The sequence below is a fragment of the Tamandua tetradactyla genome, chromosome 7, assembly GCF_023851605.1.
Source record: "Tamandua tetradactyla isolate mTamTet1 chromosome 7, mTamTet1.pri, whole genome shotgun sequence".
NCBI classification, from domain to species: Eukaryota; Metazoa; Chordata; class Mammalia; order Pilosa; family Myrmecophagidae; genus Tamandua; species Tamandua tetradactyla.
This window is the reverse complement of record NC_135333.1, coordinates 92930298-92956885: the sequence shown is the minus strand read 5'-3', so window position 1 is coordinate 92956885 and position 26588 is coordinate 92930298. Positions and strand designations below refer to the sequence as shown.

The 26588-nt window shown below is 38.2% G+C and overlaps 1 protein-coding gene across 4 annotated transcripts in view; it reads left to right on the top strand.

Moving 5' to 3' along the window:
* The window catches only part of TMTC1 (transmembrane O-mannosyltransferase targeting cadherins 1), a 284735-nt gene that overhangs the window by 122350 nt on the left and 135797 nt on the right, over positions 1-26588 (top strand). For 3 of the 4 annotated variants that reach the window (XM_077170430.1, XM_077170429.1, XM_077170432.1), the window contains one exon: positions 4296-4485. The exons of the other annotated variant lie outside the window; for it this stretch is intronic. In XM_077170430.1, coding sequence (XP_077026545.1) covers positions 4296-4485 — 190 coding nt within the window. The remainder of the gene's footprint in view (positions 1-4295; positions 4486-26588) is intronic. 4 annotated transcript variants of the gene reach the window in all.

Here is a 26588-nt window from a genome sequence, read left to right as displayed (position 1 = left end):
TCTTTGAAATGTCTCCTCTTTTATAGGATTCCAGTAAACTAATCAAGACCCACATGTAATGGATGAAGACACATCTCCATCTAATCAAGTTTAATACCCACAAGTGATTGAGTCACAACTCTGTGGAGATAACCTAATCAAGTTTCCAACCTATAGTGTGATTAGGGAATAGAAGAAACCGTTGCTCTCACAAGACTGATTAGTATTAAAACATGGCTCTTCTAGGGTACATAAATCCTTTCAAACCGGCACAGCTAGTATATTGACAGTGTTAGCCAATGCCCTTCTCTAAGAAGAGGCCAGTGTGTAAAGTGGACCCAGTGTACTGTACTTATGAGCTAATAAAGGGTTTTGTAGATTTTGAAAGAAAAAGAAGGAGCTTATGAGCAGTAGCATGTTTATACAAAGCATGTAAGTACTGCTGTGTTTCTGCTTGTAGTGAGGGATATTTTCATGTGTACCTGTCATCGGCATGTTTCTAGGATAGGGACGTATGTTAAGCTTATGTCATTTCTTAGCTGAAAAAGTTTACCTCAAAGGCAAAGGACAAAATGTGTGTGTATTTTTGCAGTTAAAGTATTCTAATTTTCTTCTTGACAAAAATGAAGATTTAGATATAACGAGCCATACACTTTCATTAAATGCCATTTTCTGGGTGCCAGTTCATTCACAGCCCTATCTTCCCTTTGCCTTTCCTGTATTTCTGTCACAAAGCTTCTTTACTTTTTCCTGGCTAATCAATGAAAATACATGACTCAATTTTTTAAACTGAATTCCTAGGAGGCGTTTTGTGTTATTCCATTTGGTTGGCAAGGTATTCTAATGGCTTTCCCCCTGTTAGCAGAATTCATGTTTGAAAATTGATAAATAATTCATTCTGCTTTTGCTATGGCTTTTTTGTTTTTTTAAAGAGAGAACCCAGCAGGGCAGAGATACTTGAAAGATTATTTCATTTCTGAAATTTTAGCAGAAATAATCAAGATGATTAGTTTTAAATGTAATCCATAGTCAGTGAGTTAAAAAGAAGTACTTTAGTTGCTGATTACAGCTAGTGTAACCACCACCCCACCCCCAAATATAATTAGCTTTTGGAATGATTCCAAATAGTTTCTGCTTAAATGTGCAAAAATTTTCTGATGCTGTGTTGTTATTTCAAATAATATTTAAGGAGTTTATTAGCAACACTGATCTGAATTCATATGTAGTAGATGCTGGGGGCTTCTGACTTTCTGGAGACAACACTTATTGTGTATTGAAAGGTAACCTCTTGGGCAGTAAATAGTCTTGACTCTTCAGAAAAGGGAAGTAGCTTTTAGTTCTGTGGTTTACTTTTTTAACTTATTGGAGATACAATCCAGGTAAAAATTCACAATAAGCCTTCTTTTTGAAGTATTTAAATAATTATTTTGTGATTGTAAATGCTTTTTAAAAAATATAAAAATATTCTTTATAATTGCTTTTTTTTTTTTTTTAACGTGGGCATGCACCAGGAAGCAAACGCAGGTCTCTTCAAGGGCAGGGGAGAACTCTGCCACTGAGACACCGTTCCTGCCCTGTAATTGCTTTTTCCTAATGTGATATTGTAACTCTAAAACATAAGAAACTGAGGACAACATGCAGGGCAAGGCCAAAATGTGAACTTAAAATGAAAATAAACTTCTGTGTGGTACTTGAATATATTCTGTGGTTCAAATTGCAGCCAGTAATAAAATAATTAAATATTCCTTTTGCAATTTAATGACCATTTTTTCTCTAACTGAAATAATAGTTTTTATTATGGAAAATGTCAAATATGCACAAAAGTAGAGTGCCAAACAACGTTAAATATGCGAGAATGACATTATTCAAGGGTAGTGCAATAGGAGAGAGAGAGAACAGAACTAAGGTTGAACTTAATTCTGTTCCTTAAAAACCTTCCTACGTCTTCTTCGGCAGAGGTGAAAAAAGGGGGGGGGGGGGCGTCAAGCAAGGGGATTTGTCATTCATGTGGGGTTAACTCCTGAGTTTACTCTTCAGGGCAGGGTGAAAGGGAGGTCAGAGGCAAGAGTCCAAGAAGAAGCTGCCTAGAATTTAGTCAATCTGAAGGGACAGTAAGGCCGTCTGTCTAAATCAAGAGAACCTAAAGAATCCCACAGGCCCATCATCCAGTTTCAGTAATCATAACTCATGGCCAATCTTGTTTCATTCAAACCCCAACCACGTCCTCCCTACAACCCCCAGTTGATTATTTTGAAGCAAATCCCAGACATCATATCATTTTATTTGTGTGTATTTTAGTGTGTATTTGTAAGACAGTATAACCGCAATACCTTTATTGTACTAAAAAAAAAAACAGAGTCTCTAATATACCTTAGCGATGTTTCAGTTTTTTTCTGATGCCTCATAAGTGATTGTTTTTAATAGTTGAATTGTTTGAATCAGCATCTAAACAAAATTAAACTTTGCATGTAAATCTCTCAAGTCTCTTGATTTATAGATACTCTTCATCTCCATTTTCTCCTTATAATTTGTTGAAGAAACTGAGTCATTTGCTCTGTAGAGTTTCATAGATTATAGATCTTTCCAATTGTATCCTTGTGCTGCCATTTAATATGTGCTGTATCTTCTATTTGCTGTAAACTTTTTTTTTTCACAAGACTACTTCGTAGGTAGAGGCCATCTGGCTGTTTGTCTCCTTTATTGTGATGTTAAAGCTAATTAGTCAGTTCTAGGCACTTGGTTTGGTCATCCATTATAAAGCTCCAGCAGCTTTTCACCTCGTAATTTTTGCAGACTTTGGTAATCACTGCCTAGATCCAGTAATTCAAGAAGGAGAAAAATTAAGTAATTTTTATGAGCTAGGTTATGACTCCGTGATAAAGCTCTATGTGATTACCCCCTAAGTTTGGCGAGTCAGCATTCATCTTTAGAACCAAGTCAAAGAGAATCTTTTCTAATTTAAGAGGCACATAGCATCAGCCTGGAAACTGGTAAACAAGCCCAAGGTGAGCTTTTACTTCATCAAGCTTTTATGGTATATAACAACCTTTGTACATTAACACTTTATTAAAAATGCCAGCAAACAGAGAGTGTGGAGGAACACTGCCGAAATATCCCTACTCCTTCAACCATTCCTCCACTGGGTTTTGAAAGTCAGGCTGTGATAATCCTCCTTACCGACCTCCACTCTTAAAGTTGTCGATGGTTTTCCACTGTTAACTTGGAGGAATATGAGGAAAGGGGAGGAGACAGGTGGGGAGATCTCGGAAGGGCATTCCCCACCAGTAGCTACTCAGAGAGAGAAAGTCAAGGTGAATTGACTTTTAAAATCAGAAGGTAATTTAAAGATTCTATGATCTAACCTCTTTGCCAGTTCAAGAATCCTTCCAAAGGAATCTGACCAATGGGAGTGGACTTCTCTTCACATTCTATATTCATGAGGAACTCATCTCATTATGCCTTTTTAATTCTGTGTATTCTGTTTTCACTATTGGATGATACACTCTTTGAGGGCAGAGCATTTTTCAAACTCTTCTGTTTCATCCCTTGTAGGGTCCAGAACACTGTCTTATAAGTGCTAACGAATGTGTGTGTCCATTGAATGAATTTAAATAAATTCAAGGTCCTTCCACCCTTGAAGAGGGTTACTTAGAATGCTTTGCACATCACCTTAGAACCCAAATGCAGGCCGGAGATAGGAATAACACCTCCACCCCTTAGCTTCCTTCTCTATGTCCCTCTGGCCTTTCTTGTCAGCCACGTGAGCAGCCCTTCCTTCCTTTTAAAGGCTAATCACTCCTCTTGTGAATAAGGGATTTACTTTCCTCCTACAGCTATTTTGATTCTTTAAAATAATTCAAAATGGATGAATCTGCTGTAAAGATGATTAACTATTTTCAATTCTACTGCAGGATTCTGGTCACTATTATCAAGGAACTGCTCAAATGTCCTTTACCTAGGGATGTCTTACCAATAGGGCAGCACTTCTGCCATATGCTTTCATTCCATTTTTCCTTCATAGTATTTCTCTCAGGTTGTAATATATTTATTTGTACGATAATTTTAAAAATATACGCCATGGAAACTACATCTCTATTTTTTACCGTTAAAATAACCAGCACCTAATACAGGGATTAGAACCTATCAGATATATTCTGAAATGATCAATGTAGTTAATGATTGCATGGATGTCTTACCTTGCCTTCTATAGCACTGATAATTATAGACATGCTATTTAATACAAACATCGTGAGTGAATGTTTGCAAAAGGTTATGGATCTTGAGTTGTGTATCAGTGATTCTTGTTGTGTTTGTAGGTTCCTTACGTATTCCTACCTCTTGGCCTTCAACGTGTGGCTTCTGCTCGCACCCATTACTCTGTGCTACGACTGGCAGGTTGGCAGCATTCCTCTGGTAGAGACCGTATGGGACACGCGGAACTTGGCCACCGTCCTTCTGGCGGTTGTGATGGCCTTATTGAGTCTACATTGTTTAGCAGCCTTCAAGGTAATTTTATTAAAATACAACTGAACTCTCTGCATTTGGAAGATTTTCTACACTCAGTAATGCTTTCCATGAGGTCCTGGGTCTAAATTGATCTACTCTCTGGTCTATAAAACTTTGTGTCTGAATTTTTGGTAGGTGAAATATATTTTTAAGACCCTGCAGGATTAACAGGCCATGACCACTTTAATTTTATAATTCCTTTGACTGTTTCTAGGAGCCCTATTAAAATTGGGTCTGAAGTTTAATATTTGTAAAGAATTTTTTCCTTCGAATAATTTCCTGGGGTTAATATAAAGATAAATGAGATAATGATAAATGTTAGTAAGTGATTAAAGACTTTACTCCTAGTAATGATTGCCTGAGAAGTTTAGATGATTTCTCTGTCCAAAAAAATAAAATTGGGCAGGCCACGGTGTCTCAGCAGGCAAGAATGCTCACCTGCCATGCCAGAGGACCCGGGTTCAATTCCCGGTGCCTGTCCATGTAAAAAAAAAAAAAAAAAAAAAAACCAACAACAACAACAAAAAATAAAGTTGATAGTGGTCAAAATTGTTAAATATAATCATTCCAAAAATGTTTCAAGGCAGCAATGAACTTGAGAAGTGTTTATTTATGAAAAAGTGGGAGTAAGATGCTTCTTCCCAGGGGGTGTTTCCATCCCTCCAGCTCTGATAGAGAAAACCCACAGCTTTGCTGGCTACAGGTAGAAGATTTGGTTTGGGAAAATGACAGAGCAGCTAGAAATTGAAACAGGAGATTTTGGCAGCAAGACCTCAGGTGATACACTCTCCACCCCTTCATGTTTAACTACTAAAAAATACTCCTGAACATAAGCTCATGGAAATCTCTAGGGAGCTGAATGAAAATTGAAAGTCTGGGGAGACTTTCTTATTTTCTGTGACTTCGAATGCATTCCTCAACCCATACACAGATTGTGTGGCAGAGAGTGAAAGTTTCCCTGGCCTGCCTTTTCTAGATATAACCTCTGTGCAAATAATTGGCTGACTGAAAAACTATGCAGGTACAAGAATTTCCCCAGAGAGGCCAAAAGCAAAAAATCAAAACAAAACAAAACAACAAAAAACAAACAACCAAGCAGAACTTTCAGCACTTTGTAAAGAAACAGATCCTGTGGTTTGAGTGCAGGCCAGTTCATCACATAGTAAACCAAAAAACTCAATAAATCTCAGAAGAACAAAATAGAATCCAGAACTACTATAATGAATAACTTAAAAGGCCTGGTTTTTATCAAAGATTGCTAGACATGTAAGAAACAGAAAAATGTGACCCAAACTAAAGGAAAAAAATAGTCAAAAGAAAATGGAACATAATTGAGAATCCATAGATAGATCCATACTTGTATGATCAATAGATTTTTGACAGAAATGCTAAGGTAATTCAATGGGGAAAGGATAGTGTTTTTAAAAATGGTACCAAATTGAAAAAAAATTACAAAATTAACTGAATATCTGTAAGGAAAAAATAACCCTAACCCTTACCTCATACTGTACACAGAAGTTAATTCTTTAATGAGTCATAGTCCTAAACAGAAGAACTAAATAAAACCATCAAATTATAAGAGAAAATTTTTCTGATTTTGGAATAAGCAAAGATTTCTTAGGCCACAAAAATCGCAAACTAGAAAAGAAAGAGATGATAAATTGGACTCATCAAAACTCAAAATTCTTGCACACTGAAAGATAAAGGAAATGAAGAGCAAGCAAAAAATTAGGAGAAAATATTTGCAAAACACATATCTACAAAGGGCTTATATCCAGCGTATTTAAAGAGCTCATAATACTCAATAATGAGACACCTCAGTTAAAAAAAAAATGACAAAAGTTTCAAACACATACTTCATACAGGAAGATCTACAAAGGTTAATAAACATGAGAAGATGTACAGCACCATTAGTCATTGGGGAAATTCAAACTGAAACTACAATGAAATTACATCCACTGGAATGACTGTAATTTAAAAGATTCACCATACCAAGTCTTGGCCAGTATGTAAAGCCTCTGCAATCCTCACCTGGTCTTGGTGGGAAGGAAAAATAGTTCACCCACTTTGGAAAATGTTGGCAGTTTTTTAAAAGTGCAACATTTATTTACCTTAAATTTTAATGAAGTGTCTTGAAAACATACAATTACTGAAGAGAATTGAAAATATATGTTCGAAGGAAAGTCTTATATGTAAATATTTGTAGTAGCTTTATTCATAATAGCCAAAAAATGGAAACAATCTGTTGACCTCAACTTGAAAATGGATAAAATTAATATAAGTTAATCAGAAATGTATTAAAGGAACAAACTCTGCTGTATTTGAAACAATATAGATAAATCTCAAGCATATCATGCTAAGTTAAAGAAGCCAATTACAGAAGACTGTAAACTTTGTGAATCCTTCGTAGGAGGTTTTAGAAAGGGGAGAATTATAATGCTAGAAAGCAAAGAAGCCAGTGGTTGCCTGGCAGTGGGAGCTGGGATTGACTGTAAAGGGACCTGAGGGAATTTGGGAGAGTTTTGGGTGCTTTCTAAACTTTTCTAAAATTTTATTATTGTGGTGTTATCAGGCTAGAGTGAATGCAGAACTGAAATTTGTATACCAAACACAATATGTATTCCTGAAAACTGGGATGAAAAAATTTTCAGAATGATTAAATAAACCTTATTTTAGAGTAACCATGTTATTAATCTTTTTTGTAAATCAATTTCATAAGGCAAGGCTGGTATGAATAACAATCATTAAGTAGTTCTGGCATGCCAATTAGTTACATGGCCTTGAGCTCAGAGTTCACCTTCTTAATGAGACCTACCATGACTACTTTGTTTAAAATGCAATCACGCCCCCTCTACTTCCCTTTCACTTCTTTTCATTCACTATCCTAACCCATTTCTAAAATCCTATGTAATTTAGTTATTTTCTTTAATGTCAGTTTCCCCCAACCAAAATGCAAGTCCCATGAGGACAGGGATATATATTTTTTTCTGTTTTGTTTACTGCTGTATCTCCAGAACCAAGAGCTTGCAACACCCAAAATTTATAATTTAAATTATATTGCTTACCATTCATTATATATTATCTCAATGAATAAAACTACAAGAAGTTAGCAATTCAATTTAATTAAATGTTGGTATAAAGAATCTTTTTTTTTTTAAGTGCACTATATAAAACCTATAAAAGCACCATACTCAGTAGTAGTATGAAATTTTGGGGGTGAATATTAGAGTCCCTTTTTAAAATATCTGGCCTTTAATCCACAGCTCAGCACACCTGCTTTATTGTAATTAATCTCTAGGAGCAGATGTAATGTAGCTTTGGAATGGTATGTCAGTATGGATTTTCCTTGACTCCCTCCCAACTAATTAAGAAGAGTGGTGAGTCCCCACAGGCTGTCATCCAGACCATGTGTGTTAAATACGGGCCTTGGTGATGGCAATAGACCCCACATCCAGGCAAGCCTTGTCCCTCCCCAGTGTTTTGATAACATGATGAATGAATGGAAACTTCCTCCTAGGAGGCCTGTTAATCCTTTTCTTTCATGGAAGTTGTTTCAGAATCTCTTTAATGCATCATGAAAATATTAGCAAAGCATACCAGCTGTGGTGACAGTAAGGTTTAGCCCTTCTAAAGAGCTTTCATCCTGAAATTTCTTTGCTAAGATCAATTAAAACCCCTGGCAATTTTTAGAGGCCCCTTAACATTCTCCGTTTTCTTCTTCCATAGGTTGGACACAGATTTGGCTTCTGTCTCATACTTTGTGGCCTGGCCTCTCTCTCTTGCTGGCATGCTTGCACTCTGGAAGGGAAATGGGAATTGGGTCTTAAAAGTCGCATTCTGCTGCTAGTTAGTAACCTCTGAAGTGGGGATAATTCTGATTTCTTGTGTGGTTAGTTACTAAGGATATGATCTTAAAGGCTCTGACTCTAGGATGAAAATAGCAAAAGTAAACTGTGGCATTCTTCTGTGTTAAAAAAAGAACAATGAATAAGATGTATGTAATAATGTCAGCAAAATAAATACTGCTCTCTTCACCTAGAATATTTTCCAAAATCATATGTGCACTGTGTCGGTAACTGGTGAGTTGAAATAATATTATGATCCCTAGCTATGTACTTAACTTTGAGATAGGCAGTACAATACATGACCACTTTTGGATGGCTGTCAATCATATAAAATCCATTTTGGCTGACATATAGAGGGAGAATCTGTCCTCTTAAGCCTCATTATTTCTTCCCTTTTCCATTTTTAGTATGATAGAGAGGCTACTAGTTCTTAGAATTAGGGTGGTGAGCAGAACAAAGGTCCTGCCCTCACAAACTTACACTTAAAATACATGTTTGTGCGCCAGGTGTTGATAAGATCTGTGAAGAAGTCAGAGCAGACCACAAAAATAAGGTGACATTTGAGCAACCATGTGAAAGAAGTGAAGGAGTGAGCCGTGGGGATTTTAGGGGAAGAGTATTCTAGGTAGAGAGAAATGATTGTCAAGGCCCTGAAGCAGGAAATTCTAGAATGTTCAGAAAACAAGGAGACTGGTGTGGCTGGAGCAGGGTAAGCCAGGGTTAGAGAGGTATGAGGTGATGTTAGAGAGAAGTGGGAGTGAGTGCATGTGTGTGTGTGTGTGTGTTTGCAGGGGCTGGGGTATGAAGGAAAAGGGCAGCCTTAGAGTCAGTGAGAGATCTATAACCTGTAGAAATCTTTCATTTGCTAATATTAACCAGGTTTTTTGGCATTGTTTGAGGCAGTCTGTGTGCTTACAATTGTTTCTCATCTCCAATTTAGCAAATGCCTTTTTCTGTCATCCTACCTTGTTGTCAGTCCAGAGGCTAGGAGTGGGGAAGTATATTTTACCTTGTTATAATTGTATTTATACTTGTTTACTTTATTAATATTTTAATAATTGAATTTTCAAAGCTACAAAATAGCACATGTAATAAATAAAACAGCAGGTACATTCTCTCCCAACTCCCATCTTTATAGGCCTCTACTGAACATGTGTTCTTGTATATATGTGTATGTGTATATATATATATATATATATACTCACATATATAAAAATATACATTTTGGGTGCATGGTCTAGGAATCAAACCTGGGTCTCCCGCATGAAAGGCGGGCATTCTAACCACTGAACTACCCGTGCACCCGTGTGTTCTTGTATATTAAAAAAAAAAAAAAAACCAACGAAGTCCTCCTTTTCAGAAGTAAGTTAGACACCATTACCAATTATAGACTTTTTGAGGCCACTGCCACATCCAGTCACAACATTCTCACAAGCACATAATTCAAAAAGTAGATGTTTGACTTTTGACAAAATCTTATCCAAAACTGAGTGGAAGAATCAAGGATAAAGGTCTAAGACTTTACTTTCTCTAGAAATAATTGCAGAATGAATTTAGAGATTATTTCTAACTTGTGCTATTTTCATGTCATAAGAAATTCAAAACCTCAAGGATTAGTTTATTATTTATCAGAGAAGAGCTCAGTTGGCATCTTTGAGAATTTTAATGTAGAATTTGTCTTAGTCTGTGCCGTGTCTTCACCTCCACCTACTACTCACACCCTGTGTTTACTAGGACTAAATTTGAGCTTACATTACACAATGTAGACCATTTAGAAAATTCATTATTGGATTCAGTTCCCTTTAGCAAGAAATTTTAAAGTGAACTAACTTGCTCTCGCCCTTTGTGGTTCAGATAATCACTACATTGGAATGTATGCACAGTAGAGATAAAGAAAATTAAAGCCATGAAGACTGATTACTCTCTTTTCTTTTATGAATAGTGAATGTTTAAACCCCAGGATGACTATAGGCAGAAAATACATTCGAGTTTTTCTTTATGACTTCTACAGACTGTGTGTCAGACCAAGCTGTTGCCTTGTAATAAGCAGGGACATAAATCAGGAAGGTAGCCATTCTAATCTGGATTGTTTAGGGGAGTTAAAACCATCAACCCTGTTCTTCATAGTTCCCCATTTCCCACATCCTCTAATGTGGTTCCCCTGCATTACGGAGAAAACACCACTATATATATTTAAGCATAGTTTATTTGGTATTGGTTCTTTGTCACATGTTCACAGGGTATTTTGTGATTTTAAGAAATTTTTATGCCTTTTATGATCTTGTGGCATACTTATAAATGAAAAGCTTGACTGAATTTCCTAATAATGGCCCTAATAATGAAATGACTTGGGAATGGACAGTAGTCAGTGCAGCGTATCCCACCCATGTACACGCACACAAGTAGAGGGCTTTGAGGGTTTTTTTTTTTTTGTATTCTGTCTGTCCATTCCTACTTTCCCAACTCACTTCCTTACAACCTGTGTAAATCATGGACTATTATATATAGACTGACACCTGGGAAATACACCTAATTCTTAGATCTTCATGGGGAGGAATCTGCCTGACCAATGGGGCTGACCACTTATGACAGCTTTTGTGGAAATGGAGGGAACATGGTGGGGCTAATGCGTGTCCTTACTCAGGCAGGTGGTTGCATTCATTTCGGGGACTCTTTCCCTATCTTTTCTCAGCCTTGCTCTTGATTTACCTCCAAGCTCATCCATTTTCACAGTCCCCATCAACCTCTTCACTGAAAGAGCAGACACAGACACCTGATGAACAAAGACAGATTGCCAGTCCTCTTTCATTGAAACTCCCAGACATCTCTACAAAGAGGAAAAAAAGGGCTGCTGTTGGAGAGCGATTATTTGCTTATTGACATCTTTACCTCATCCCAAAAAGGACTTGCAGCAGCTTGTGGACATGAACGTAGTATGATAGAATAGATCAGGGGTTGGCAAACTTTTCTGATAAAGGACTAGATAGTAAATATTTGGGGCCTTGCCAGCCATATTATCCCTGTCACAGTGCTTCAACTCTGCCATTATAAGGCAGTTAGGCTACCCCTGGGGTAGACCATGTAATAGCATAGACCCATCCAGTTGAACTCAACATACTTTCATATTTGGAGGAAATTATTTTGTACTTAACTCACCCAAATAAATTATTGCTGTGACATGTAGATCTTTGTGGAGTACCTCTTTTAAATTCAAATAAACCATTATGAAAAATGATGGAAAAAGCACCATTTGACAAAATAAAATTGAAGTTTAGAAATGAAAATTGGATTTTATAGTGAATGGCCCTAGATCAATGCTGATGCTATTGGATCTTTTTTTTTTTTTTTTAATTTGACCTCTAATTCTCTTTTCAGTTATAATTCTCTGGAAAACTACAAATTCTCTGTCATTTTTTCTAACCTCAATTTAAGAAAAGTCCATTCATGCTGTTATCCGTGAAGTCCTTCTAGCCCATTTACTATAATACCTAGTTTGTGTCCTGCTTTGGGAGCTTTACAATCACTGCTAGAAGGGGCCCTGATGATATCTTGCCTATGTTCATCTGTCCATGTCCACCATTGCCATGGACCAGCCTAGCCCAGTTCTCTAGCCTCTTCTTACTGCTATCAGCTGACTTCTTTACCTGCCATCTATTTACCATGGTGATAACATTCTACTACTTGGGTCACAGTTTTCCAGCTAGGTAACTATGGTCAGCTTTGATATTGAGTCCATGCTCTAAAATTGAGATTTCCATTATATCCTTTTTGTCATAACTGTTTGAGAGTGAACATACTGATTTATCTGATGCAGTATTGGAAAACAGAGAAGTTGAATTTACATCTCATTTTGTAATGGAACGTATTTAAAGATCCATTGCCATTGTCTCTTCCTGGATATGTTTATGTTATTGCTTTGCTACGTGTGATACAAATTGTGATTTATGTTCTGTCACTATAATTTCCTTTGATAATCTCATTTTAAATTCACGGCCACCAGTCCGAAGTAGGAGTCTGTACCCTTTTTGTTGAAGGCATCCCATGTGTGCCGTGGAAAAGAGATACCCCGAGTTCTAGATCAAGAGTCCCAAGCCTGAAAGCAGGGAAGACTGTGGAGTAGAGTGATTGGCACACACCTGAGTCTAACGCCAGCTTCTACCACTGATCCTTGTGCTGTATTGTATAGTGTGGGGTTCTTGTGAGCTTAAAACAAGACAAGCCATGTAGAATACTTAGTAAAATGGCTGGCATGTAGTAAGTATTGAATGCCTGTCAGCTGTCTTCACTGCTTGTTTTAATCACCATCATCACTGTCATCATGAAATTGTCACACCTTTAAGTCAGAAGCACAATAAGGCTCTTGTCTCCATTTTATAGAAATGAACAGGCTCAGAAAAAAGAAATCAGATTGACTGCCTTTTTTGAATGTGTATATTTCAAGATACAGTTGTGCTTTACATTATCAAAATATATTTGTAATGCTTCTGAAATTGAATCCTATTGCCCCAACCCCCACCTTCCTTTACTCCCTTTATTCCCTACCCTAGGTAATAGGGGAGCATGTTTAAACTCTTGACTTCAGAGCAATTGTAGGAACATACTTTCTTGTTTTTAATGCTTTAGCATATTTGTGAAAATAGGTATGTTGAAATATAACAGAAGGGTTGTTCCAACCCAGCTCTTGAAGGGCTTGGGTCAGGGCAGTCCAACACCAAAGGACATGTCAGGCACTAAGTTACAATGAATTTTAATTAGGATTCAGGAACAGGAGAGGATCTTCCATGGTGGTGACCAGTCGTGGAAAATAGAAGTTAATGCTCCACAAAGAGGGCTGGGGAATGCAAGGACTTATAAGGTTTTCAGGACAAGGGTGTGTTCAGCAGGGTCCCATGATATAGGGGTTTGGAGTTTTGTTATCAACAGTGATTGAGGGAGGAGAATTTTAGTTATGATATCATCTGTACTTTATTCCACCACCATCATCCCTACCCCACCCTGAGGAGATTTGTTACATTAATTTCTGTCCTGGTCGTTGTAGGTAGCAATGTGCAGTAACAGTCTCAATATGGAATTGGGATTCAGGCCCTGGGTCCTCACAATCCATGCCACACAGCAGACTATGTCGACTATAGAACAGACATTGCACCCATATTCCACAACAGTATAAGAGACAACAGAACACTAGGAGTCTCCCACCCACAGATAACAACCCCACAGAGAAATGCCACCATGGCCAAGAAAGGGAATTAAACCATTTTCTAATTACTAGGAGTGTGGGGTAAAGAGTTACATAAGGTAGCGGGAACATAGGGCTTTCCCCATGCACAACATCCTATAAATGAGAAGATTCTTTTCCAGATTTTCTGATGTGTTGAATTCTGCCAGGCCAGCATGGTATTCCATACAGTTCAATTCACAGGAGTCAGAATCCAAGGAAGGCCAGTAGCACCTGAAGATGGCAAATTCATGCAAACCCAACACTGGGCATGAGTTACCACCGAAGCCCACTCTAGGAAGTTACATGCTAGGGTGCTGTGGGCAAAAAGAAAAGTGTTTATGGGGAACAAAAATGGATAATTCCTGCTGATCTAACAATATACATGCTAGAGTTCCATTGACCAACAAGGTGCTAGGCAAAAAAACATTTTGGGAAGGTTTAAAACTTCAGACATTTTCCCCTTGCAAATTCTGAGAATCCTCTACCATGACATCAATCATTAGTTTAGGCATAAATAGAGTTCACAAAGTTACACATAAGTCTCCCATGGGAATAGAAGACCCCAGATTGGTGATAAAAATATTAACAGGCATTTTTGAGTCAGATTACAGTATGTTGAGTGACTCCTATTCCCCCTTGGGCAAAAGATTCCCAACAGTGCAACTGCATAGACCAGCGATAAGGCCAAAGGAACTCATTTTCCCCCATTTGTATGGTCTGAGGCATGGGCAACAGCAAATTGTTGTTTTTTCCCTTTTTAGGCTGTAAAGCACCATTAACTTATACTTTCAGGGCCTGCATACATCCTGCTATTAGCATTTCATGAGGAACTGGGGCCACAGGCTGCAGCATTACATTCAAGAAGATTAAGGCTTGATAGGGCTTCTTAGTCCACTGTTGCAAGAACCTCTTACCATCTTTTATCTGTTCCTTTAGCAAACCATTAATTTTTTTTTTTCAATAAGACCTACACATGTGGGATTGTAGGGCAGATGGAGCGTCACATGATGTCTTGAGCCATGACCCAGTATAATGCTATCTGCCCAGTGAAAGGGGTGCCCCATCACTGTCTATTTGTATAGGTACTACATAAGAGCACTCACTTTCTCCAAACATCTGAAGGTGACCCTCTGGTTTGCCTTCCCCACTGGGAAAGCTAACGATAGTCCTGAAGCCATGTCCATGGCAGTAAAAGCATATCTCGTCCTCTTCTGAGAGCAGAAGGAACCCATGTAGTCCACTTACAACTGGGCCACCGGGATTTGTGACTGGTTGATGTGTTTCACCTTGGGTGAGCCCACATGTTCAACTCAGGGACAGCATTCTCTAGTGATATCCAATGGCTACTGGTGTGTGACTGGAAGTTGGAACTTTAGTCATTGGCAGATGTTCCAGATAGCTTTTCACAGTTCTTATCACCAGGAGGGGCAACTTAGGATTGTTCATTGTTCCTGCTTCCAGGTTGCCATCCTGGAACACCTTTCTAAGCAGCCCGGTTGTCAGTACAGATAGTGTGTCTGCTGGTTCATGCACTATTACTAACTCAGCCCATTAATTGCTTTGCATAGCACCTGTCTCCCACTATATAGTGTCAGGACTTGGTTACACTCCCACAGCTGTCCATATTGGAAGGTGCCTGCTAGTGGAACCATCAGTGTACCAAGAAGACTCAGAAATGGTACTCATGCCTTCTATAGTGGGCATTTCAGCACCTATTTCAATTGCAATGACTTTAGCTTTTGAATCTTCTGTATAGGACACTGGTCCAAGAGGCTCGTGTATTTCTGCACTCAGAGGGCTGATATTGAAAATGCTGTGCTGTAGTAGATAGGCTTTCCATTTGATCAGTGTGCCCAGTTGGGCACTGTCAGAGTGTGGCTTAGAAGCCGTGCTGGATAGCCACCCCTGAATAGGGATGGCCATTTTTAAGGTGACTGAGCATCTTTGTATCAGTCTCTCCTCTTGTAGTAAGATGTTATATGCAGCACATAATTGCTTTTCCAGGGGGCTCTATCTCCGTTCTGTCCCTTTCCACAATTGTGATCAAAAGCCAAGGGGCATCACTTAGAATGCTGCCTCTGCCACAGGCACCACCCAAAACCAGTGTCAGTGCCAGCTATGTCCAATTCACAGAGGAAGTCTGGACCTATATTCCCCCAGTGCTGTGCCTGTGTTATTACCCTTTTTGCTTTTTCAAAAGCAGCCTGCTGGCGGTCCTCCTGTTTGCAAGTATGGTCTTTTCTAAATAGCATGTACAAAGGTTTTAATATTTGGCTAAGTGAGAAACAAAATGTTTCCAATACCCCAACAACCCCAAGAAAGCCGTTAGTTGTTTTTGCATATACAGCATAGGAAAACATTTTACCTTATTATTGCAGAATGAATTAAAAAATCATAAATTTTGTCTTACTCAACCATACAACATTTAAGAATTTGACAGGGTGGCCAAGGCATTGCACTTTGTTGAGATTAACTGCCCATCCTTGACTCTCAAGGTGAGCTAACAAGGAGCCTGAGGCTTCTTTAAGTTCTGAAAGAAAGTTACTGATTAACATGACATCATCAATATAGTGAAATAGATTTTTCCACTTAGCCAAATCCTTTGACAGGAGGCTGTGGCAGATGGTAGGGCTATGTAAACAGTCTTGTGAGAGCGTGGTGAAAGTCTTTTGTTCTTTTTCCCAGATGAAGGGAAAAGCAGATTGACTGGCCTTATGTAAGGGAATGCTAAAGAAAACAGTTAAATTTAAAGTAAAGTGATAATGACATAATTGAGTGCTAATTCCTTGTAGTAAAGAGGCTAATTTGCTTATTTCTTTTCCTGAAAGTAATACTACCTCTGCACTAATGTCCCAAAGACATAGTAACCAATTTGGCAGGATTTCTTTAGGCTTTTCTTTGTATTGATTCCCAACTTTACATAATCCATTGGCAGGTTAGCCCTGCATGGTAACTAAGATCTTTTGGTCAGGAGGGGATAGTTTCAATATCTCAGTCAGACTGGGGCTTTATCACCGTCTGAAGAGAAATCAACAGGATCCTGTATTTCAGGGTTCTGGTCAGCAGAAGTCAGGATATACCTCACTTGCCCCTAGGGCAGTCTACACTCTCTTACTCTAGGATACTGGCATGCCAATATTTTAAAACTCTTATCTACACAGCATAGCCTCTCATTCAGTGTATCCTTCAAATCTGCTTGGACTATATGCAAATCCCTTTTAACTTAGTTCTTTTAAGCAGCAAACTGCAGCTTTAGCGGCCAAGGCCTTTTCCTTAGCCAAATGCGCAGCTCTTAACAGAGGCCATGCAAAGGCCACATCAGCCTGATTGCTCTCCATTTTCTTATGAAAACCTAACTGTCCTGCAGTCCACTGCAGGAGTACTAACATGAGAAAGGTAGTCACCTGTCCTCACATAGCTGCTAGAAGGTAACCTGGGATTTCCTCCAAGGATTCTCCCTTCCCAACACTCATGCCTGCTGTTGCCAGTGGCTCTTTGGTCTCCTGGCTGGCTCGCCAGTTGTTCCAACACAGCTCTTGAAGGGCCTGGTCAGGGCAGTCCAAAGACCAAAGAACAAGCCAGGCAGAGAGTTAGACATTAATTAATTAGGACTTAAGAACAGGAGAGGATCTTCCATGGTGTCACCAAACCATGGAAAATGGAAATTAATGCTTCACAAAGGGGGCTGGGGGAGTGCAAGAGCTTATAAGAGTTTGGGACAAGGATGTGAATAGCAGGGTCTTGTGACACAGAGATTTCAAGGTTTGTTATCAACAGTGATTGAGAGAGGGGAGTTTTAATGCTTTGTTTACAATACCATCTGTACATTCTTCCCCCCCTCCACTCCCCACTTCCAAGAAGATTCATTCTGTAATTTCTGTCCCAGTCATTGTAGGTAGTTATGTGCAGCAATTTACTCTTGATATGGAGGAGGTCCTTCAGTCTTTAAAGGGCATAATCATAACATAAAACTACTCTATCAGTTAAAACTGAACATTTATCAAAAGAGAAAGATAATAGTGACAGATATCACTGACTTATTTATAAATGAACATTAGGATTATCACCAAAACCTTGAACATGCTGTAAATTCTTTAAAAGTGTTTGGAAGTTTAGTGAAAGGAGGTGGGATATGAGAAAGGCATCATTTTCTTTTACTGTTGTTTTTAAAGCCTTGGCTACCATGGCTGGATTTCTCCATTCCCCTCCATGGTGGTGGATCGAACAAAATGGACACCAGAACATGCAACTTTTTTATTTCAGTGGCTACTTGAAAATCAGAGGCCCTTGAGCAAAGCCTTCCCAAGACATTATTTTTTGTCAATTATTAAGATGTCACCTGTGAAATTGTTCTCCTTGTTCTGGATTTGAGCCTTATACAAATCCTTTCTCCTAAGGTTATGTGTAATATAGAACTCAGCACCTGGAGTGCTCTGCTTGTCTTTTGATCTAGGCTTGGCAGGAGTTTTTCCACATCATTAAATAATTTGTTTTAGTCTTTGCCTTCAGAGGGCAATTGCATTTCCTCAAGTCACACTAGTTAATAATAAAACAACTTACCTGCCCCTCTGATGATTATACCCAACTGGAAAACTCCCTAAAGTTATTAATGGAAGAATTAGCTATTTTATTGTGGAACAAACTGAGAGCCTTGCTGCTTTTTTCTTGATTTCATGCCTTATGATTCTCGGCAAGGTTTCAGTTTGTATTATTATTTGCTTTTACTAAGAATGATTACTACCTTTTGAGTGATAATTTCAATATTTAACATTTGTTTTTTCTCTTAACTTAGTGATTCCTGCTCTTATAAAAGCAACTCATGACCACTTAGCCTTACTTGTGCCTGTTATTTTTTCAACCTCTTCCAAAAGTCAGAAGACTTTTTTTTATAACCCCTGGAGGCACTCTGTCCTTCCTGTTCCCATTCAGAACATGAAATTTCTATTTAAAGTAGCAAAAACCTTTTCCCCTTTTGTTCAGAGAAAAACATAAATATGTAATTAGGGCACCTAGAAATAAAAGCAGTGAAAACAAGTCCCTCTAAACAGACTACCTGTTGGAAATTGCTTATTGTATCTGGGAAATACAAAAGAGACTGAAGTGATTGATTGCCAAGTTTCTTTGTTTCTCTCTCTGTCTCAAATTTCAATTCACCAATAAGTCCTATTAACTACACTTTCAAAATATATTTAGAATCTGAGCAGTTCTCACCTCCTTCTCTTCCCTGGATTACTGCTATAGCCTCCCTACTAGTTTCTGTTTCTACCTCCCCAGAAGCCCAGTTTATTCTCACAACAATGACTTGTTTGTTCATTTTAAAATGTGAGTTGGGTCATGTCCCTCTTTTGTTTAAAATCTAACAGTGAGACCTCATTTCTCTCAGAGAAAAAGACAAAGCTTTTGTAATTGCCTAAAAGATCCCACATGGTCTAAGCTCAAAACCACCCCCAGTTCACCTATCCCTTTTGCTCTTTCTTGACCTCATTTCCTACTGCTTCTGTATCTTGTTCATTCAGTGTCAGTCGCCCTAGCCTCCTGCTGTTCCTTGAACACCTCAGGCATAGTCCTGCCTTAGGGCCCTTCTGTTTCCTCTGCCTAGGGCTGTCTCCCCCAAAATTGCTTTATGACTGATTCCTTTATCTCCTTCAAGTCTTTGCTTGATTATCACCTTCTCTACAAGAACTGCCCTGATCACTCTGCTTAGAATTACAACCTGCCTCTTGTCCAGCCTGCCTGCCCCTTACCAGGCTCTATCCTTTTGTTCTCTTGCTCTCTGGAAATGCAGGATTTTTTTTTATTGGTGTTCTGTTTTCCTTACTGATGTCTTCCAAAAAGGCTAGAATAGTGCCTGGAAAATGCAAAAGAGAGAGAAGTGATTGTTAAATTCTTTAAATAGTTGCAAAGAGATGGTAACAATACATATATATCAAATGAATGAGTAACCAATGACCATGTTTTAACAAGGGAGAGCCATTGCTGAGGATGGTAGAGTTTCAAGAGAACTTCAACAAGGTCAATGAATTGGAGAGTGGAAGACAGGAAGAGGGAGGAATGGTCCATTGTCCCAATGATCACCTGCCCCTCCTGCTTTCTGTGTCTCTCATCAGAGGTATGGGTCCCAGCAGCAGCCACATGTATAACTAAGTGACAGAATTGGAAAGTCATCTTAAAAGAGACAAATAGAAAAAACTTGTTGAGAATTTCTTTGTTGAAAATATATTTGAGAATATTCTAAGGGCAAATGCATTTGGAAATGAAGCCTAGTGGAAAATGTTGAGACAAAATATTAGATATTTAATTTTATGTACCATTTATTAGTCAGTCACTGGTCCCAAATAATATGCTGAATATGGAGAATAAAGATAAAATAACTTGTTTTTGCCCACTTCAACTCCATCCACACACCTCTGAGAGAATTATCATTCTAACATTCTAAGTTCAGATATGATCTAAACATTCCTCTCACCTGCCAAAAAACCTTGTTCTCAGTACTTATTCCAACTAGAGCCAAAACTGCACAGATAAATGATTTATTAAAGTTCTCTAAATATATAGTACTTTTTACATAGAAAATGGTCATCAGATACTCATCATCTCTCCCAAGGACAGAACAGCAGAAAATGTTTTTAAAATTTAACATAAAGGACATAGCTGACATGCAGGAAAAGTTTTCTGTTTGCCAGACAGTGAGATGAGTTTTGGGAAACAGGTTTTAGAAACTCCCATGGAGGAAACTTTTATTTCTAACTTCATTCTATTGGAGCAGTTAATCCCAGCATTTTCCAAAATATGTTCTAACGTCATATAAGCTAGTAAGTAAGGTTGCTCTAACTAAAGATTCTATAGCTAAATGCATTTCAGAAACACTAGACTTTTAAAAGTTATGCAGATTTCTTTACTGAAGGACTTCATAAAGCCTTTACTTTTGTCTAGGCCTTCCAAAAGGGGCGTTTAATATCATTTGAATTTGGACCCCTTTTTTTTAAAAAGAAGTTTCCTGTATGATCAGTGTTCTTGTAACATGCTTTGAGAAGTATTGACTTAAACACTTGAAGGTGGGTTAATACATGTGTTTTGACACTTCCTTCTTGGATAATTTTTAAATATTGTTTTGCTTGCCTTATTCTTACCTTCAAAACAGCAACAACCACAACAGCATCAATAAAAGCAAAAATATTTGCAGATTATCTCTTTGCATTACCACCTGGAAAAGAATTCCCTAGAGACCATTTCTTTTAAAGTGATAGTTTTGAACCAGTCAACAGCAAGTGAAAGATAAGACCTTGAAACACAGTCATACATTGTCATTTTTTATTGTATTGAATTGGAAATGCTTATATGGATTTAGCTACAAAAGTGACTGCAACTGTTAAGATTTATAATGGCATAAGGTACTCTCTACAAGGCTAAGCACAAGATGTTGAAGTGTGGAGAGTTGAGTTTCACTTATTCTTCAGTATTTTAAGTGGCAGTTTCAGAAATAAGACCAAAGAGTCAACGTGTATGTGTCTTCACATGTAATTTCCCTCGTCGCTGAAGTAAGTTAAAAATTATATCTTCATCTGCTTAACTGTTGATACAAAAGAAGTCACTTCACACACTACTCTGAGGCTTACCTGAGGAGGAAGTGACTGCTTTCTGCTTCAGGATATTGCTATACTCTCCTCAGAGAGCTTTTCATGGACATCCTTGTAGTAGGACAGCTAGGACAGAGAAAGGACTTCTCTGACCTTTATGTAAAGCTAGCATGTGGCTGCTAATAAATGATTTTTTGGTAGAATTTCATCTAAGACTTGCTTTCATTTTTACATCCCATCTGGCTCTAATTGCCATAGGTCATCAGAATTTACAAAAGTCTTGGTGATTATAAGTGGACAAATTAACTTAGCTTGTAATCCCTGGCATTTGGTATTAAAAAGTGATTAATTGGAAGGAATATGTATTAATGTCAGCCTCCCTGGCATTATCTTGAAAGTTCTCTCTATTGCAGAGTATCACATTCCCTTTTGCTTTGGATGGCTTTGGCCAGTGAACTCTAATCTTTCGCCTATTGTTGATTTAGGTCTTTATAACATCAATGACTTCACTTGGGAATAATTAGTTGCCAAGGTTTAGAAACATTTCTAAATTTTATTTCACTGTCTAAAACATTTTTTTATACTGCCTTGTAAGAATTTCCAAAGAAAAATAACTCTCAATTGGTGATTATGGGATCTTCTTACTTTTATCTTTTGGTCAAGCCTATGGGAAACATATAAAGCTTTTTCTCTCTTACATTCATCTTAGAGATTTAGGTTGTTGCCATTTGGTGAAGAACAGTCCTTTTATGCATGCATCTCCCATGCTTTAGCAACATGAAAATGGGTCTGTGGATGTCTGAATTCAGAAAATTACAAGTATTTTATACCAGAGCTTCATTTCCATCCCTTGCTACATTTCATTCATCCATTAAATTCGCCCTTTTAGGCTCTATAGCTAGGCCATTTGAATGCACAAAGGTGAGGAAAGAACATTTGCCAACCATGTTGGTTAGAAAAAGAGCTAATAAACATATGTTCCTTCACTCTTTTATCAGCATATACTTCCAAAATAGAAAGTTGGATCTTGTTTAAAGTGGTGCAACTATTTTGATTTTAAAAGTTGTTTTAATTTTGGATGAATACAGGATAGATAACAGGAATCAAATCCACTATTATGACAGTAGTTCCTCCAGAAGATGTGTTATACAAGTAAATTTCCATCCATTTTTTTACTGTTAAGGTAAACACTTACAAAATTTCCTATTACTTTCATATATGGTAACCCTGAAGTAAGCCAAATATTTCCCTGCAGTTTGTTTGATAAAACATCATGAACTATTGTCTGTAGGAAATGCATCTGTAAAAGACTGGAATCTTTACTGAGTGAAACTGTGTGGAATTTTTGTGTCTCCTTGTTCTTTTTTATTTTAGATTATTAGAATGAAAAGACTGTATTCTGTGTGACAATTCCAAGTGGCGAGATGAAACATGCCTTTTAATGAGTATAGCTCACTGTGAGAAAGAGTAAAACGCCTTAGCTCCTTGTCATCAAAACAGAAATCTATGGTGTGCTGCTTTGGAAGTTCCTAGCAGCAGAACATCTCCTTAACAGAAATCTCCTTAACAGAAATTTTTGAGCAATAGTCATAGATAGAAGAGCACACCTGCCAGGCATGTGCATTTTCATAGGAAGGAAAACACTAGCATCTCACTTATCCTCCCTTGCACCCACATCATCCTAGTTAGATTCACACATGACTTCACTTGCAGGTTTAAATTCATCTTGGTTCCTAATTGAATCCTTACGGAGGGAAAATCTTGGTTAGTTGCTCCTGCTTCCCTCCTGTTCTGGGTCACCTTATTAACATATAGTTCTAGACCTGAGATTCTGTGGCCCATCAGTACTGATATCATAGTGTCTCTGACTGGGTCCCTAAGCACAGATCTTCTCTCTTTTTCTCCACCCCCACCTCCCACTCTGGACAGTTCCAGGCTAAAATTGAGCTTCCGCTCACATTTTCTCCCCTTGGTTGTCACAAGTCGCTTCTCACCTTGTTGAATGCACCAATGCACCTCCCAGAAAGGACCTTCCTCTGAAGCCAGGGGTGTCTGATGGGGTCCTGGCACCTCACTAAAGCTCTCCTTTTTCTCTCTGAGTCCACAGCTAGCACAGATCCTACTGCACGTGAACACATATCACTTTGAGCAATATCGCTACTTTTTTTTTTTTGCTTGGGCAGACACCAGGAATTGAACCCGGGTCTCCAGCATGGCAGGCAAGAACTCTGCCTGCTGAGCCACCATGGCCCGCCCTAAATTTCTATCTGGTTTTTGTTTGTTTGTTTGTTTTCTGCATGGGCAAGCATCAGGAATTGATCCTGGGTCTCCAGTATGGCAGGCAAGAACTCAGCCTGCTGAGCCACCATGGACCTCAGTATTGCTATTTTTATTTTCTTGGCACTGAATGCTTTTAGAATTGGAACTAGAAACGAGTCAACCTTTTCAGGCCAGTTCCCTCCTCACTTCTACTGTATCTCAGGCCTCACTTTCCCTCCCACAAGCAGGCTCTTGTTGCCTCAGTGGTCAGAAAGCTTTCTGTTGTAGTCGCTCAGATTGCAACCTCATATGTGTGTGTGTTCATATGCATGTGTGTTTTGGATCCAGTCTCATACAGGATTAGATTTTCTAGAGGTGTGGGAGAGAACCAGCAAAGGGTTATTTCTTTAACAAACGGCTTCATCCATTTGAACTTGTTACTCCCTCTGCCTGGAATGCTGTTTGCACAGATACTTAGTTGGTTTATGCCCTCAGCTGATGTCAGTCTCGGATCAATTGTCTACTTCTCCAAGAAGCCTTCCCTGACCACCTTTCCAAACTAATAAGCCTGACATTCACCATTGCTTTACTTTGCTCTGTTTTTTTCCATAGCATTTCTAGCTGCCTACTCTTTGATTATATATTCTTAATTACAGGTATTTTGTTAATTTATTGTCTGACATCCCCACTAGAATGAGCTTTTTGTTCATTGCTCAACTATTAATGCCTAGAACAGTGTCTGACACATAGTAGGCACTCAGTAAATATTTGTTAAGTGAATGAATGCTATATATAGTGTAGGATAATTCACAAAAGGCCGGGTAATTCATTTATAGTGTAGTTAATTATCACAAGGTTGAGGAGTTAATTTATTTACAGCATGACTAAGTAATTTGGTGTCCTGTAGAAAACATTTTATGACCTTAGTAAAAGTGCAGTTCAATCTAACAAATATATTTATAAGATTAAGTGGCTGTCACAGTATTCTATTCCTGGATGATTCATACAAAACTTCTTAAGTAAACACTTGATTAAAGAAAGAAGTGTAGAGAAATAGCAAGTTGCAGAATATGTGTAGATTTAGATTTTAGAAGGCCTTTGTTCCACTTAGCTGCCCACTTAGCTTGTTCATTTTGCCTCTGGAGCCACCGAATGTCAGTGTTCTCTCTTTCTGTTTTTTTCTTTTTAAATATTTTTATTGAGAAATCTTCACACACTTATAGTCTATACATGGTTACAATCAATGTCTCACAATATCATTGCATGGTTGTATATTCATCACCATGATCATTTTCAAAACATTTGCATCACTTCAGAAAAAGTAATAAAAGCAAAAAGAAAAACACTCATACATATCCCTTACCACTCCCTCTCAGTGTTCTCTTGCTTTCCTTACTTAAGAACAGCAATTTCATTATAGTTTTTGAGTACTTAAGTCAGAAGTAATCATTATCCTCCCTTCAAGTCTTCTCCTCAAATATAGTTTTGACTTAAATTCAATAAATAAGGTTGGTCAAATGAATTCTGTCTTACCATGTTGTGGCTAATGGACGTGTATATGTATTCTAGCAGAGACTGGGTGTCAGATTGAGCAGGTGGACATTCTCAAACCAGTCACAACTCATACAAACAGAATACTTGACAAGGAACACATATTTTGTGCCAACCCTATCACATCCCTGTAGATTGTGGAATACCTGGGTCTGCATTTATCTGGCAAAGAGAATCAATGGTGCCTTTGGTTAGAGGCTCTCAAAGTTTTGATTGTCTAGATTACCTCATCAGTGTCTTTCTTGGCAGCCTCCAGATTGCTGGGCCTTATCTGCTGTCAGCCTGTATTTCTGCCACAAAATAGGAAGGCAGTGAAGGGCTGAGACTCCTCCCCATACTTGAGATTAGCTTGGATTCCAAAGCTACCTGAACTGTAGAAGAGGACAGACTGTGGAGTGAGCCAGACTTTAATCCGAAACCTTGTTTCTCTTGATTGGATCAATTTAGAGTAGTGTTTTAAGCTCTCTGAGCCTCAATTTCCTTATCTATAAAAAGAGGGATAATTATACATACCCTGTAATGTCAACATGAGATTCCAGTGAGGCAAAGTGCCAGTTAGCTGTTGCCTGGTCTATGGTACTTGGTTGAGAAATATTGTTTGTCCCTCCATTCTCTATTACTTATAAATTGCCCCCCACACCCAGACTTGTCTCACAACCATAGCACACATTTAATTTATCACCTGAACAGGACCTTAGAAGAGACCTTGTCTAACCCTTGCCATCATCTTTCTATTCCTCCTCACTCTTTTTCACAGAGAGCTTTCTAGTTCCTTTTTCATTTTTATTCACAGCCATAGATAAATATGAAGAGAGGATCATATTCTCTAACTTCTTCCTTATCCCTATAAAATCCTGTAATAGTTTCATTCTAATCAGGAAAAGATTTCTTCAGCAACGTATTTCAAATTCACGTAATTTCCTGAATTCCTTACTAGTTTTTGCTTAACTTCGAGTGAGTGGAGCTTACATACTTAGCTAATATTTTCCAATCATATTCGTTCTAGCAAAGTGCCTTATAAAAGGTTTTTGGCTTTATTTGTCTTTGAACATTTAAAAACACACACAAGCAGAAAGTAACTGTCTTAGTTGCTAGGCCTGCCATAACAAAGTACCCCAAATTGGATGGCTTAAACAACAGAAATTTATTGTCTCATAGGCTAAAGTCTGAAATGAAGGTGTCAGCAGGGCCATGCTTCCTCCAAAACCTGTAGGGAAGAATCTGTTCCAGACCTCTCTCCTGACTTCTGGTGGTTTGCAGGCAATCCATGCTGTCCTCTGCCTCATTTGCCACATGGCATTCTCCTCTGTGTCTGTCGGTCTGTGCCCAAATTTCCTCTTCTTATAAGGGCACAGCTATATTGGATTAAGGGTCTCTTTAATAACATCTTCAGAGACCCTATTTCCAAAATAATGCTACATTCATAGGACCAGGAATTAAGACTTGAACATATATTTTGGGGAGACCCAATTCAACCCATAGCAATAACTTGCATTTCTAAATAAAGTTATGAATTTATTTAAGTTTATTCTCAATTAGGGTAATGTGATGAAAGCGTCACTATTTCACTTCATTTACCCTAAGAAGTAATTGCTTGCTCTTGTGAGATAAGAACTTTTAATCTCACGAATTAGTTGTTTGCAAAAAAGGCTA